Source organism: Pipistrellus hanaki, assembly GCF_964339955.1.
Source record: "Pipistrellus hanaki genome assembly, chromosome: 2".
Taxonomy (NCBI): domain Eukaryota; kingdom Metazoa; phylum Chordata; class Mammalia; order Chiroptera; family Vespertilionidae; genus Pipistrellus; species Pipistrellus hanaki.
Window position 1 is genome coordinate 8,507,980 of NC_140504.1, and position 16,609 is coordinate 8,524,588.

General features: G+C 48.1%; 1 protein-coding gene across 2 annotated transcripts; it reads right to left on the reverse strand.

Moving 5' to 3' along the window:
• Positions 1 to 3,046: 3,046 nt before the first annotated feature.
• S100B (S100 calcium binding protein B) lies at positions 3,047 to 11,368 on the reverse strand. 2 transcript variants are annotated; one of them, XR_014793964.1, is made up of 4 exons: positions 11,259 to 11,368; positions 7,626 to 7,764; positions 3,374 to 4,303; positions 3,047 to 3,343 (listed from the first exon to the last, which is right to left on the reverse strand). XR_014793964.1 is itself a non-coding variant. In XM_084872281.1 (3 exons), the coding sequence occupies exons 2-3, from the start codon at positions 7,761 to 7,763 to the stop codon at positions 4,163 to 4,165; spliced, it is 279 nt and encodes a 92-aa protein (XP_084728407.1). In that variant the 5' UTR covers position 7,764; positions 11,259 to 11,368; the 3' UTR covers positions 3,047 to 4,162. The 2 variants fall into 2 exon arrangements, 1 of the variants encoding a protein (XP_084728407.1); XM_084872281.1 differs by having other exon boundaries at positions 3,047 to 4,303.
• Between the last annotated feature and the right edge of the window lie 5,241 nt (positions 11,369 to 16,609).

The following is a 16,609-nucleotide window of genomic DNA, read 5'->3' on the forward strand; positions in this document are numbered from 1 at the left end:
GCTGGTAGAGGCCCCTGGGCGACTCCAGGGCCAGAGAAGGCAAGAGGGGCAGGTGGAGCCCTGGCCTGCCCAACCTCAATGTCCCTCCCCTCATTGTTCCCTGGGGGGCAGGGCCAGGGTGAAAGAGGGAAGAATGACCCAGGGCTCAGGAATCCAGGGCCTTCCTGAAGTCCCTGTGCCTGCTGGGAGCTCTCTGTGGAGACCCCCAGTGGTCGGCAAACTCATTAGTCAACAGCCAAATATCAACAATACGACGATTGAAATTTCTTTTGAGAGCCAATTTTTTTAAACTTATACTTCTTCTCATGCCACTTCTTCAAAATAGACTCAAAATAGGCAGTGGTATTTTGTGGAAGAGCCACACTCAAGGGGCCAAAGAACTGCATGTGGCTCACAAACTGAGGTTTGCCGACCACTGCCCCAGGTCATGCATTTCCCCTTCATGATAACAAGATGAGGATGCCTCCTCTCAGTGGCAGGAAAGTCTGACAGCTGTGTTGCCCAGACTTGGAGCAGGGATAGCAGTACATGCTGGGATGGTCCACATGGTTGAGTGGAGGCTGGGTCCCTGCAGGCCCCAGACTCTATGACAGCACTTGTCAGTGCAGGACCAACAAATGGGATTCTCTGCTCGGTCTCCGTCTCTGCCCCAAGAGCCTTAATGCTGCTGTCAGGGACATTCTCTGGGCTACTTTGGCCCCATCTTGTGGATTAAAATGGTAACTGTAGGAGCTCAGGGAGTTGTGTGTGGCTGAACTGGGTCATGATGGGAAAGGCAGTGTGGGACAACAGACATCATTTTAAATTCAGAGTTCCCTTTATAGGGACCTGATTCTCCCTAGAGATGTCTGAGGCAGTGCCTAGTGAGCCACGTGGGGGCCATCACCGCCCATTCATGGAACCAGACAGTGCCTCTTGGTGAGAGCAGGTCCCTCTCAGCTGAGGGCAGGGCAGGGGAGGAGGATGGACATTTACAACCTGGAGCTCACTTAGTTTGTGCCAGGAAGCCCCCAGGAGTCCCTGAGGATGGCCATGCAGTGCTGAAGAAGTCTCTCCCGGGGGAAAGGCACATCATCGCCTGGGTGTGGGGTCAGAAGGCAAACACAGCAGCTGCACTAGACAAGCCCCTTGGTGGCCAGTACACTCTTTCCAGTTCTTTCCTCTGCTTAGGAAGCAGGGTGTCATCTGAGAACTGAGGCAACTTGGGATTCTTGGGATCAATGGGGACAAGGGAGGTACCAGGAAGGACCTTCTCAATTTCTGGCTAAGGCAGCAGGGCTGTCCTCTGGTGATGAAAGGAAGTGTAGAGACATGGTCTGAAGGGTAAGCTGGCCAGGTACAGACACCTCACACACTGTAGCTCAGAGCCAACCCACCACCCACCTCCCTCTCACTGGCCCCTCTGTGCACAGGGTGTATCTATTTTTGTCCTGGGGCTGAGTCAGACAGACTCACTCTGGGCTCCCAAGCCAGCTGCCCTGTGTCCCACCATTGCCTAGGATAGGGTGCATCATCTGCAGGGCCCAACGCACAACGCAAACACCAGGCCCCTCGTCCATAAATGACCAAATATTTCAAGATAGCAACAGCAAAGTGCTGACCTGAGCATGGGCCCGTGGTCCTCCCAGGTTGACTGTCTGAAGCGGCGGATGGACTGGCCCAAATCTCTTCTTCCCTCTGTTATGGACTGAAAAATTCCCAAGGCCAGCGTAGCAGCTGTGCACCATAAATTCCACAAGGCCAGCACGGCAGCCGCTGCACAGCTCGTTAAAACAAGCTCATTAAAAGCAGGATGTGCTGACCACTATCTGATACAAGAGGGGTTAAGGCCAGGGGGCAGGAGGAGGAAGGGAGAACTGACATGTTAAACGTAAAATAATTGAGAATTGCTGATGGCTAAAGGCAGATATCCGCTTCTGTACACGTAGCTTGCTTGCTTGCTTGCTAAGGATGAGAAGCCTATATAAGCAAAAGGCTTCTAAAGCTTGGGGCTGCAGTCCGGTCCCGTCTTCCCTGCATGAGCCGGCTGCAGACCTTGCGCAGGAAATAAAAGCGCTTTTCTAAAAACTTTTGATCAGTGTCCGAGTGAGGTGTCTCTCCTAGGTTACAACTCCCGCCCCCATCTCTCCGGAGACCCCCTGCCTGCTGTTGCCGCCTCAGCTGGGAAGCCCAGGAGCGCCCCCTGCCGTGGGGATTAAGGCCGAGTTCCTCCGGCCCCTAACCTGTAGCCCTCCCAGCCCTGGGGGCCCTCGCTTCCTGCGGGGCCTCCAGCCCGCCCCTAGCTGCGTCCCAGGCGAGGGGCCCCTCCACCGCAGGGTCCGCGTTCTCCCCGCGCTGTGGCCCCTGCTCCCCCAGTTCCGCCGGGGGGTGTCTGAGGGCCCCTGCGGGACAGCGCGGGCCTCCCCGGAGGGGCAGCTTGCCCAGTCCGGCCAGCAGGCAACACCCCGAGGGGCTTCTGAAACGACAACCCCGCCCAGCTTTCTCTATTGGGTCTGCGGGTGGCACCGAGGATCCTGGAGGGTGACCCCGCGGGAACAAGCCCGCCAGGACAGAGACGACCGCCCCGCCCGCGCCCCCAGACTCCGGGTAGGAGACCGCGGGGACCCCGGCCTGGGGGGCGAGGCCGAGCCGGGGCGGAGCGGAACCGAGGACCTAACTCCACCGCCGGCTCGGCCACGCCCCCTCTTCCTGTTGGGCGGGACCAATCGCAGCTCCCCTTCCTGGCGATTGGTCCAGAGGAGGCCACGTGATTCCAACCGGAAGTTTCTGGAGGGAGCGGGCGGGCCGTCTGAAGAGAGGGAAGGCCGTCCCACCACGTGCCGCCCCGCCTCCCTCCCCTCGCCCCACCCCTCCCGCTCCGCCCCGCCCCTACCCTGCCCTCCGCGCACCCTGCCCCGCCCGCCCCGCCGCCTTCTTAAGGTGCCCGTCCCCGAGCCCCCCTGTGCACCCTGCAGCCGCGAGGAAAGCCAGGCCCCCTCGACTTTGCTCCTCTTTCCCATTCTGCAGGTATTTCGTTTTTATTTCACGTTTTAACCACGGCTATGGAGACTTAGCACAGTGCTCTTTTATTGAATGCAAATACAAGCGATCAACGGTTTTTACGAAGTGTGTGTCTTTAAGTAATACAGAGCAGAAAAAGAGGTGGGTAGGATTAATCTGAATTTTCCTGGAAGCGATTTTTAAAAAATATTTGTAACGATTATTTGAAACTTGATTTATTTGAATTCGTAGATACAGGAGCGTTACGTCCAGCTTTCCAAGTACACTGACTTTTATCAACAGCGCAAACAAGGTAGGAAAGACATTCACCGACAGACCGGACACATCAGTAGTAACCCATCATCTCACAGACGGGAGAGGAGGCTGGGGAGACTTGTCTGCGGGGAGGCTGGCCTGAACCCTTGGTCCTGAACCTGCCCATCCTCCTGCAAAATCCGCGTCCCACAGATCCAGCAAAGTGTGAGCCTTTTGGGAGAATTCCACTGAAGGTAGAATTTTGCTTCTCAGTTTCGATTAGAGTTAAGGTTTCAGTACTTGTTGGTTTATGGGACACGTTTTTCCATTTAGAACGGTTAGCATTAAATATCTACTCAGGAATCACAGCTCACCACAGGAAAAGGGATCTAAATGAGACCATGCTCTAGTGGGACAGCATTTTCACACCGTCTAACTATGTTGCGTTTCATTGGCACTGATGGTGAACAAATTTAAGAAATGGCAGCTTATTCAAAGGTTCGATAGAGCTTTGTTGTTTCAAATGAAGTGGAGATTTAAGGAAGCCACAAATATCCAGAATCTTGTTTGGTAGTCAGGTTTTGTTTGTTTGTTTGTTTGTTTGTTTGTTTGTTTGTTTTTCTGGGTTAGGATTTGGTATAGCCCAGGCTTTGTGACTGAGAATTGACTTTCCTACATGATATTACCAAGAATCCCAGGGACCAGTCAGCTAGCACATATGCCTACTATAGCAGAAGGAATGATGGGGGCCATTAAAACAGCCCTTGGAAAGAGATTTTCGATTTTTCATTCACAAAGAAAATGAAGCTTCCTAATTGCTACGACACAGCTGGAAAGCTCAGCTCCTACTAGCCTACAAGCCCTCCTTCTCTGCTTCCTTGTGTGACTTCGCCTCTGCTGCAAGAACAGCGTGGCAGCTTTCTCTAGTTCACTCGTGTGCAAAGAACTCGTGGCAGGCTGTGGTAATCATGGCGATGAAGGCCACAAATTCCTGGAAGTCACATTCGCCATCTCCATCGTTGTCCAGTGTTTCCATGACTTTGTCCACAGCCTCCTGCTCTTTGATTTCCTAAGAGAGATCAGTCACTCAGCTTGTTTTCAAATGAAATTGAAGGCCATCAAAACATGATTAAAAGTTGGCTGGTTTAAAAAACCTGTGGCAGGAATAACCTAAGATATAAAATGCAAAATACCAGGAAGATTTCTCCTGGGACCAGAGGACTGTTGTCCAGGGGTTTGTGCCTCCTCTACCTTCCTTACTTTAGGTCCAGAGGGACCTGGGCTATTTGAAAAGACTGACTGGAACAACCAAGATCTGAAAACCTGCAGGTTGTTATCACTATACTTAAAACACCTGGAAAAAAAGAGTAGCATCTCGATCAGCCAGAGTACATTATAGGAAAATGTCTTGAAAGAAAAGAAAGAACTTTTGTCCCCCCCCCCACTCAAAAAAAATTGTCAGTTTCTGTGTGTAGGAGTTCCCACAATGAAGATTTCCATGGGCTTTTATGTTTTGAAAATTTTCCTTTTGTTTTTGTTGTTGAAGTAACTCTTTAGCATGTCCTAAATGTGTGACCTCCTTGTGTTCCTTTTGCCACTTGAGCTGCTTTCTAGGTGTCATGGAACTTTTTCTGTCAGTTCTTCCCAACACAGAAGCCAAGGGAATAGTCTTACAAAGTCTCTGAGGAACAAACACGGGCCCTAAACATGTGAGAATGTGGCATTTTGCACTGAAAAAGAGCATCAGTGCAGGTTGTTCAGAATAACAATCCCCAGTGCAGCAGAGGTTGGCCTGAAAAAGTCCAGTGTAATGTTCAGTGGCTGCCTTCAATTTAAAACATGTAAAAGACTGAGCCCAGCCGGCGTGGGACAGTGGTTGAACCAGGAGGTCATGGTTCAATTCCCAGTCAGGGCACATGCGTAGGTTGCAGGCTCAATCCCCAGTGTGGGACATGCAGGAGGCAGCCATTCAATGATTCTTTCTAATCATTGATCTCTCTCTCTCTCTCTCTCTCTCTCTCTCTCTCTCTCTCTCTCTCTCTCTTTCTCTCTCTTCCCTCTCCCTCTCTGAAATAAATAACATATATTTAAAAAAAAAAAAAAACATGTAAAAACTGAGATTCCAGCGGGGGTTGGGCGGGATCTATAAGTGTAGGTTAGAAGATGGATGGCAGCAGTGTATTATTTCAATTATGCTATAGGTTTGCCTCCTAACCAAAATTACCTTGATAAAACTAGGCCAATAAACGTTCATGACACCTTGGCATACTTACCTTCAATTACTTATCTTTTATAAATTGAGGTTACCACACGTTAAGCTTTTTCTATATTTTAAAATCAATAGCAGTTACTGGTTTTTGAACTTTCACTGTATGTTAAGCACTTGACAAAAACTATCATTTCATCCTCACAACAATCCTTTTTACAGAAGTAACTGGGACTTTGATTAAGTTAGAAGGCAGGATTGGTGGGACTGAGTAATTGTACATGTGAGTGAGGCAGCTGCCACTTGGACTTGATGCCTGAGAAGTCAGTACCAGATTCAGACTAGGGCAGTGGTCGGCAAACTCATTAGTCAACAGAGCCAAATATCAACAGTACAATGATTGAAATTTCTTTTGAGAGCCAAATTTTTTAAACTTCTTCTAATGCCACTTCTTCAAAATAGACTTGCCCAGGCCGTGGTATTTTGTGGAAGAGCCACACTCAAGGGGCCAAAGAGCCACAGGTGGCTCTCGAGCCGCAGTTTGCCGACCACGGGACTAGGGGATGACTCCCCCATCCCACCACAAGCCTTCAAGTCACTTCCTCTGCTCTGGTGGTGCCATTCACAGCTTGGAGTTTTGCGTGGGGGTGGGACAGGAGAACCAAGCCAGCTGCAGACAGTGGGTGCTGCCCTGATGCTGGGACCTGGGGCTCGCCCTGCCCTGAGAGGCTCAGCTGGCAGGGATGGTGGCTCCCTATCACCATCCCTCAGGAGGCTCTGGTGTCTTTCCCAGAATTAGCTCCTGGTCAGGCATCAGTGCACTGGTGCACTGGCTGGCCTTTTTCCTGTGTGTGACTAGTCACTTCAGGACCTTGATTCTGGGTACTAAGGTCAAGCACCAGTAGATTGCAGTTCACTGCCTGGAGGGTGTAAGACTGGTGTGCAATAGAGATAATGGGCGGCTGATCCAAGGGCGGGAGCTAGTGGTATGGAAGTGAGTCCTCTATGAGGTGTCTGGACATTCTTTTACCACAGATCAGAGTGGGACCTGTGTGGGGGAAGAGGGGGTCCTTTCGGATGCCTCTTATTCCATGAAACCCCCTGCAAGTCCCCAGGTCTCCTGCCCGCAGTCAAGATTGTGGTCCTTCATGGTTGTGCCAGCCTGGGTGCTTCCGAAGCAGAGGCCATGTCCTGGGGCCTGTGTCTCTCCCAGTAGTGAATGTAATGAGTGGTCAGTAAATATTTGGTCAGGGAATGGCATCTTTATCACTTAGGTCAGTGGTCGGCAAACTCATTAGTCAACGGAGCCAAATATCAACAGTACAATGATTGAACTTTCTTTTGAGAGCCAAATTTTTTAAACTTAAACTTCTTCTTGCCAAAGCCGGTTTGGCTCAGTGGTAGAGCGTCGGTCTGTGGACTGAAGGGTCCCAGGTTCGATTCCGGTCAAGGGCATGTACCTTGGTTGCGGGCACATCCCCGGTAGGGGGTGTGCAAGAGGCAGCTGGTCGATGTTTCTCTCTCATCGACGTTTCTAGCTCTCTATCTCTCTCCCTTTCTCTCTGTTAAAAAAATCAATAAAATATAAAAAAAGTATATAAAAAAAAAAAAAAACTTCTTCTAACGCCACTTTTCCAAAATAGACTCACCCAGGCCGTGGTATTTTGTGGAAGAGCCACACTCAAGGGGGTAAAGAGCCATATGTGGCTCGCAAGCTGCAGTTTGCCGACCACTGACGTAGGTGGATGCTAAACATCTAGCTAAAGCTAAAATAGTGCTTTCCCCCCCCAAACAAAAGCTTATCTTTAACATCTTCTTTATATGCACATGGTCCATGGTAAGTCGTGAGTCTATTTTCCATCCATTCTGCCATCACTGCTGTAAATCCTTAGATTTTTTCAGAGAAATGTCAGCATTATTTGGAATATGTACGTTTGCCTTTGAGACAGCAGTCTTTTTCTTGATGTTCCTACTACACACAAAACAAATGAAAATGAGGACAATGGGGCTCAGCTAAGCTAACTTCCATAATGAGTGTTCAATCGTGCAAACGAGTTTTCAGAAGCAACCTAGGAGTCCTGACACAGACCGGAATCACCTTCATGTCTGCTCTGAAGAGAAGTGCACAGGTGGTTTTATAAGTGGAGAGGAGAATGCACAAACTGTCGATTGTACAAAGACTCACCTCTAGAAAATGGGAAAGCTCGTTGTTGATGAGCTCCTTGAGTTCGGATTTCTTCAGCTTGTGCTTGTCGCCCTCCTTTCCGGAATATTGATGGAAAACATCAATGAGGGCCACCACGGCCTTCTCCAGCTCAGACATCCTAGGGGTCCACAGAGGAAAGATGCTTTTTCATGCCTTTTGCTTTGCTTCACAAAGAACAGTTAACATGTTACCCATACAGACATCCACCCAGAAGAGGGGGATGGGTCAGCCTTGGTTCACCTCCAATGTCAAGCTTGGAGCAGGGCATTCTGGGAACTTGCTCAGTGGTCACTAGTCTCCCATCCACGTTTTAGATCCGCTCTTCCCTCTTTGCCCCCCTTCTTTGTCCCTGTTGGCTACCTCGACAAGTTCCCAGGCCCTCTGGCTTCTGGTTGGGTTTGGCCAATGGGACACGCCAGCAAAAATATGAAGGCAGCCATAGATGGTTCGGCTCAGTGGATAGAATGTCAGCCTGTGGACGTTCGATTCTGGTCAAGGGCATGTACCTTGGTTGCCGGCACATCCCCAGTGGTGGTGGTGGTGGTGGTGGTGGTGGGGGTGTGTGTGTGTGTAGGAGGCAGCTGATAGATGTTTCTGATGTTTTTTTCTCTCATCAATGTTTCTGACTCTCTATCCATCTCCCTTCCTCTCTGTAAAAATAAAATATATATATAATTTTTTTTTTTTTAATGAAGGCAACCCTGATTCATGTGGTTCAATTGGTTGGGCATTGTCCTGTGCATCAGACGGTTGCTGGTTCAATTCCTGTCCAAGGCACCTGCCTGGATTTGGGGCTCAATCCCCTGTAGGGGGTGTGCAAGAGGCAGCCAATCACTGTTGCACTCTCACGTTGATGTTTCTCTACCTTCCTCTATCTCTAAAAATCAATTAAAAAATCTTTAAAAAATATGAAGGCAGAGCTGTGAAGGAGTTCTGAGATTGATCCCTGCCTCCTACCTTGGGCACCCTCTGCCCTGGTAGGGCCCCAAGTCAGTGACAGGGCTGCTGAGCAGAACAGTGCTGCAAGCTGTTAGAATTAATAAGAGGTAAAGTGACTAGGAGCCAAATGAGGGTATAAACATCAATAGTAGTCTTATATTCTGTCACTAAACAACTGGAAAACAGGAGGAGAATTCCATTCATACAGTAGCACATACGGATTACTAAGAATATGTTTAGTATGAAAAGTGTAAGTCTTTCCAAAGATTTTAAAGATCATAAAATGTAGGAATTTGCTTTCCTTTGAACTAATATCTAAATTTAACTCATTTTTTAATAAAAAAAATTTACTGAAAAAAATTAATATGGTATTGTAGAATTTCCACAATTTTTTTTTTTGAAAAAGAAGATCAGTGAAGGGTACTTTGACCTACAAGAAACAAAACTGTATTATCGGGTTATACAGTGAAGCCTGTTCCCCTCCAGGGACAGGCCAGTGCAGCGGGGGCCACCGCCAGGTATTTCTTTGGGATCCATGGAGGTGCTGCCTCAAGTGAATGGGGCAAAGGCCGCTGATTCACTAGTGAGTGTTTCTCCAGTTGCCAAAGTCAGAACTTTCTGCTTCCCTCAACCCGCACCTTATACCATAGCCTGTAAACTGAAGCAATACCTGATCACACCTGGGGGTTGGGCACATTTTACAAAGGACAGTTTTTAATTGTTTCACAAAACTGAGACACCTGGCCAGAGAAATTTACCAATGTTAGACTTTGAATCCTAGTCAGAGATAAATATAAGAATTACATCTCCTTGTTGAGTATGTCACATCTTAAAACTAACTTGGAATAAAATATTTAAATTTTTATTTCTGACTTCCCAAGGAAAAGAGAATTGAGGGTTTTCATCTTGGCCTGATTTTTGCTAAAGTCACACCATTAATTATCATATTTTGTTTTAAGTCCCTAATAATCAGATATATCATATACAGATAGAACAATTAAGATGGATGAAAATCTTTAAACATTTCCTACTTATCCTTTGCACTCAAATTTCAATTATTCATTTTTTTTTTTTAAAGAAAACAAGCCTCAGTTGGTTAGAGTATTGTCCCAATATGTCAAGGTTATGGGTTTGATCCCCAGTCCCGACATATAAGAACCAATCAATGAATGCATTAAATAAATGGAACAACAAATCAATGTGTGTTCCCCCCCCCCCATTTCCTCTCTCTCTTTCTCAAATCAATAATAAAAACAAAATAAAACAAAACCTTTTATATCATCCTGATGCTTCTCAAAACCCATAATGTTTTGGGGAAGAGGAAGATAAATTATTTTTTGTGTATGACTAGTGGGATTTTTCTAAAAGGAAGAACATGGAATATATACTTCATATGTTTTAAAACTCCATAAAATGTGATTTTCTTTAAAACCATCCTACAAGTTAACTAATTTTCTCCCTGTTAAATTCTTCCCATTGACTAAGAAACAATCGATGGTTTAAAGCTTATCTTTTAAGAGAAATGGAAATCAAATATCCATCTTCCTTTTCCACTTGAATGTATGACTGTTATTCCTGCTTCAATTAGCCTCTTATTCCTGTGTTAATATTTTCATGTCAAAAACAAGAGAAGTTTTGGGCTTTAACACATCGCACACATGTGGGGGTTACCTCTCAGGAAGGGGCCCTCCCTACTTGAGAAATTACCAGCCTGATGAGAGTTAAGCCCACCATAAACCCCCATTTCTTTGACCCAATTTATAGTTCACTTGTAAAGACCTCTCAGTTTGCATGGAATTTCTGAGTGGGAGTCCAGAGGCCCTGCCGTTTCCCTCTGAGGGAAACGGGAACACTGAGAAGCAGTGTGTGCCCAGGGCCAGGGCAGGAGCAGAGAGAGAAAACACTCATCTGTAAGAGTGGGCTAAGCTAGCATCAGGTTGCCCATCCTCAGCCCCGCGGAAGCAAAACCCTCCTCTTCAAAGAGGGAAGAATCAATATTTGCAGTACATCTGGGAAAACGTCAGCAGTCACCAGACCCAAGGTTCCTCCAACTTATGGTAATAAAAACATGGGACCCTTCCATCTGCAAGCCGATGCTCTATGCACTGAGCCAAATCGGCTAGGACTTGTATTGCTAAAACTTTTTAATAATAAATTGTTCTTGATGAGCCGGAACCGGTTTGGCTCAATGGATAGAGCGTCCGCTTGGGGACTGAAGGGACCTGGGTTCGATTCCGGTCAAGGGCATGTACCTTGGTTGCGGGCATATCCCCAGTAGGGGGTGTGCAAGAGGCAGCTGATTGATGACTCTCTCTCATCGATGTTTCTAACTCTCTATCTCTCTCCCTTCCTCTCTGTACAAAAATCAATAAAATATATTAAATAAATAAATAAATAAATAAATTGTTCTTGATGAATTTAAAAAAAAAATGGGCAAAAAAAAAAAAATATGGCCAAATAAATATGGTAAAAAATATATGGGCAAATAATAAAAATATGAACCTCCAGCTGTCTAAGGATGAGGCAGTCATATCCACAGCGCAGTAGTAAAATCCACGCTTTGAAATGCTGCACTTATGCTAAAGGGGCTTTTTAAACTACCACCCAGTTCTTCAGTCCACCTTGTAGGATCCCTGCCCACCCAGCCCCCCAAAAGCAGGCTTTTCCTCTCACGTGTGATCTCGGTCGCTCCTCGCTCTTTGTGGTCACCTCCTGGCTGCAGTGTCCCGAGTGGCAGGAATGGTGAGGAGGGACGGCCTTTTATTCCTTCCTCTGGGCGTGGGCCCCTTGTTCAGTCCCATTGCAGGTCCAGGCAGCCAATGGGGGCCCAGGGCAGGGTGGGGGTGGCTGGGGCGGGCAGGCCTGCACACAGGGCTGCATTGACCAAGCTGCCACCCGGGGACTGCACTTGGGCCAAAGCAGAAAGCGGCCTGCGGGGCAGGAAGTGGGGAGTCAGCTTTTTGTGCTCTTTAAAATTTACACATGAATATTAATGATCGTCTAAAAGCAAGGTTGGTGGTGGGGAGAGGAGAGAGACAGATTAATTGATTCCAACAACACAGATGTTCAGCCAAGAACGTGGAGCATCCAAGTGCAGGCTGCGCCATGCTGTTTTCCAGTGGAGAGGCCCCTGAGCTCTCTCCCGTCTCCAGCTCCCCCACCTGGCCCCCACCAGCAGGCAGGATGCCCGTGGACATCTGAACCCTGAGCTAAGCAGGCTGCCTCAAGAAGCCACTGAGCTCAACATCAGCAGAGACTAAGACGTTTGGCAAAATATTGTAGATACTTGATTCATTTAGGGCAGTGGTCGGCAAACTGCGGCTCGCGGGCCACATGGGGCTCTTTGGCCTCTTGAGTTTTTAGCAAAGGCCAGCTTAGGAGGACCCTGATTAAGTTAATAACAATGTACCTACCTATATAGTTTAAGTTTAAAAAATTTGGCTCTCAAAAGAAATGTCCATCGTTGTGCTGTTGATATTTGGCTCTGTTGACTGAGTTTGCCAACCACTGGTTTAGGGGAAAATCCTTGTTTAATATGATTGAGGACCCATGCCAGGCACACTCCAAGGTCTTCTCCTTCTTCCCAGGACACACAGTCACAGCCTTTCAGAGCCAGACGGTGCCATAGACATGTCCTGTCCGGTTACTGTGTTCTGCAAAGGTAGTTTCTGTGGGACTGAGGCCCCACGGCCAGCCACAGGGAACCAGGCCCAGCCTCCCGCCACCCATCTTCAACCGCCTGAGACATTTCCAAGCAGAAGCCGAAAAGGTGCGCATTCCTGAAGATGGTAATTAAAAAAAATTGGCTTCGAAGTAATGATAAGATGTCTGAGCCAGAATCAGGGCCCTTCTGCTTCAGGTTCACAGCGGCCACGGACCGGTCCAATACACAGAGATGTCTGTGGGCACAGTGGTTCTGCTGTCATCTGTTTTACCGGAAACTTCATGTTTATTCCATACTCAGAAGCATAGCCTGGAAATAGCATGAGGCTCTGAGGCTTGGGACCTGAATTGTCCCAGCCTGGACCCCCCAGCCTATTTCTTTCTTTCTTTTTTTTTTTCTTCCTTAAGCAATTTTATTTATTTATTTATTTATTTATTTATTTATTATTATTTTTTAAAAATATATATTTTATTGATTTTGTACAGAGAGGAAGGGAGAGAGATAGAGAGTTAGAAACATCGATGAGAGAGAGTCATCGATCAGCTGCCTCTTGCACACCCCCTACTGGGGATATGCCCGCAACCAAGGTACATGCCCTTGACCGGAATCGAACCCGGGACCCTTCGGTCCCCAAGCCGACGCTCTATCCACTGAGCCAAACCGGTCTCGGCTCCTTAAGCAATTTTAATCACAACCTGAAGGTGAAGGGGGTTCAGGCTGGCTCTTAGAGAGTGGTGGCTGACTCCAGGCCACGTTCCTGGAAGTACCGGAGGGGAGACGGGGGTGGTTTCCTGACTTTTCGTTGGAATAGGATGTAATCCTCCCTTGTCCTTCCCGATCTCCTGCTGGCATGTCCTCCCACATGACACCTTCCACCTCCTTCTCCAGGATGCTCTGGGCCGTGCGCCAGCTGAACACCCAGCCTACTTCTTATAACCAGTTGACTGTGGAAGAAAAAACGTGAGCTCCGTTTGCAGGAGGGTCTGCAGGATATGCTGATCCCACCCTGAGTGGACAGATACAGCACTATGGCATCACTCGAGGGGCCCTAAAACAGTGTTGGGGAAGTCCTCTCAGGGGCTGAACTTTGACAAGCACATTGGGTTGTCTATATCTTGAGTGAGAAGTAGCCGGTATATGGATGTATATTAATTCAGGGAAGAGACTACTGATAAATTAGTCAGCAATTTGGAAGGAACAGATTTGGAAATTTGGCTTCTGGAAGAGCCATCAACTGGCCCACACTGCAGAAGAGCCTCTGAATAATCAGCTGGAAAGTGAGCGACCCTGTGTCTGAGACGTGTCTGTCCAAGTGCTCTGTGCAGCCAGCTCTGACTGCCTCTGCTCCAGGAGTTGCTCACTGTCCATGAGTGAAGTGATCAAGTGGCAGGCATGGATGCGTGCATGTGCTCATCATCATGGCCTCCCACTCACCAAAGCTGACCAGGCTCTGAGCTCCCAGCAGCCGAGACCAGTGATGAGTCCTGTGGTGCCCAGCCCGACGCCAAATGGCAAGTTGATTACGTTGGACATCTTCCATCGTAGAAGGGACAGAGATCTGTCCTCATTGGAATAGATGTATATTCTGGGTGCAGATTTGACTTCCCTGTACATCCTGCTTCTGGAAGCACCAGCATCCATGACCTCACTAAAGCCTCGTCTATTATAATGGCATTCTGGACAGCGTTGCATGAGGTCAAGGAACCTACTTTAAGCAAAGGAAGTGCAGCAGTATGCTCATACCCATGAAACTGGGTGGTTTTATCACAGGTCCCATAACTCAGAAGTGGTTGACCTAGTTGAAAGGTGGAATAGCTTCCTGAAGAGTCGGTTATGATGCCAGATGGGAGGCAGCATCCCGAAAGGGATTCTGTATTACAGGGTACAGTATACACTCTGAGCCAGGGGCCGTTACGTGGTGCTGCGTCCCCACAGCCAGAATGCTCCTCTCACTAGAACACTGACTCACCTACCTACAGAAGTTTTGTTTCTCGTCCTGCAACTTTGAGGTGGCTTGGAGACCTTAGTCTCCAGAGGGAAATGCTTCCACTAGGTGTCATAGCGATGGTCCCACTGAATTGAGGCTGAAATTGCCACCTGGCCACTTTGGGCTCCTTATGCCTTGGAACCAGCAGGCAAAAAAAAAAAAAAAAAAGGGGGGGGGTGGGGGGTTAATCTACTGGCTTGAATGATTGATCCCAATTACCAAGGCAGGGGGGAGTAGGAGTGGGGAGGGGTTGGGTTGGGTTACTGCAACACAATGGAGGCCAGGAGGACTCTGGTGCCCAGGGCTATGTGGGCAACTGGGGTATCTCTTAATACTTTCATGACCAGTGGTAAATGTTAATGAAAACAACCACCACCAAAAGAAATACAAGTAAAAAAATCCAGCAAGACTCGTGAAGACTCAGGCCCTTTGGAAATGAAGGGTTTGGTTAATCTATCCACTAAGATACCCAGAGCAGGTTCTACCGGAGGGCAGAGGAGCTAAAGAATGGACAGCTGAGGAAGGAAGCCATGGTGTTCCCTACAACCTCATCTCACTACCAGTTACAGAAATGAGGGCGGTAGCAGCTTTGTATATCTCTTTGGTTGTCATGTGCATATGTTTATTTTCTAACCATTTTCCTCTCTCCTCCCAATTTTTACTTTATAAACAAGTTGTTGGAGGTTAGCATTTTGGTGTAATCTTTAGGTGACTGAATTTTCAGTGGAACCATGGCTGAATTTGGGGACCAAGTACCTCGCATAACGAACGCCTCGCACAGAGAACTTTGGACAGGTTTTTCATGAAACCATCGGCCAAAAAGCAGAAAATGGATGAAGATGTGCAAGATTCGGTAGACTCTACTTAGTCTGTCTTAAAATTTAAAAAATGTGTGTTTTTTTTAAAAAAAATTATGTTTTTAGATGTATCTAAATAAAAATATGTCATCTTAGCATATTTTTTTTATGTCATCTTAGCATATTTTATGCTACAGAACGAATTATTTTTTTTAACATGTATTGTTATGGGAAAACGCGTTTCACATAACGAACTTTTCGCATAACAAGCTTGCTCCTGGAACGAATTAAGTTCGTTGTGTGAGGCACCACTGTATAGCGATGGGGGCCGTGACTGTTGGGCCTGTGCATCTTCTCATTTCGGGGAGAACTTCACTTGTCACAAGATGGCTGTGTCTTTTTAGGGAGAAATGGGATTATTTAGTTATTGCAAGGGAGTCCAAATGTGTGTAAACTTTTGCTGATGGACACCAACTAGCCAAAGAATGGACTGGGCTGTTATAGGTGTATTACCTATTTAGGTGATTCTCTGCTGCAGCATCTGCACAGCATTCACAGACTACACTCTGATTGGGACTCCTTACGGCGAGCGTGATGTCAGGTTTTGTAGCGAGGGCGTTAGAAGGGGGAAGCGGCTTTCTTCCGTGTTTTGCTTTGTCTCACTCCTTCACAGTCCTTCACAGCATCTGGCGGTGCTCTGCCCCAGCCACGTGTCCAAGGAGGGCATTCCTCGGAGACCTTGCAGCCTGGCCTGGGCCCAGCGGCCCTTTCTCCCTGGTCCTTCTAATATGGACGCAGCACAGTCCGGAACGTGCCCTCACATCAGCTCTCCACTCTCTTCGCATGTCTGTCCTCCAGCCTCAGTATGCCTGTGCCCTGGAGGTCGTTTCTCATGACTTTCCCGGTGTGGTCGCTGCAAGGCCAGGCTCACATTCACACGGGCACCCCAGCCCCCTCGGTGCACCCACCCCCTGCCTTGGCTCACCTGTGCTCTCTGGGGTTGAGTCAAGAACTGTGAAGGGCTGCACTTCTACCTGCTTCAGGCTAACCAGTTAGCATGTTCTTGTTTTCCAGGTGCTGGCAGGAGGCACGAGATTCCCGGGTCAGAGTTTACTCACAGAAGAACCAGTAGCCAGAGCTCCATGTTGGCATTGGTTCCCGCAGTCCCTGGCTGTGAGGCAGACGGGCCTGGATGCGGGCATGCACATGTGGGGCACGTGTCCCAGGAGGGCGCGCTGAGCTGGGGGTCTCGCTGCTTTCACTCCAAGTGGTGATGAACTCACCGTCTGTGCTCCTTTCTCAAGGTTGCTCCCTGCACCAGCCCTGAGCCTGGATCAAGCATGGCAAGGGCCTGGCATTCTTGGCATGCCTGGCAGTAACATTCAGGACACTCAGGGCCGTGGACCTGTGGACCAGCTCTGGCCTGGGCAGACAGCAAACTTCTCCAACATGGTATGAACCCCAGGCGTGGGGAGGGTGCCCCTTCTAAGACTGCTCTTCCTTGCTTATCCTCCCTCAACCATAGGCTGCCCTTTGGATTTCTCTGGGTAATTACTGTCCTGTCCCAGTTTCATGA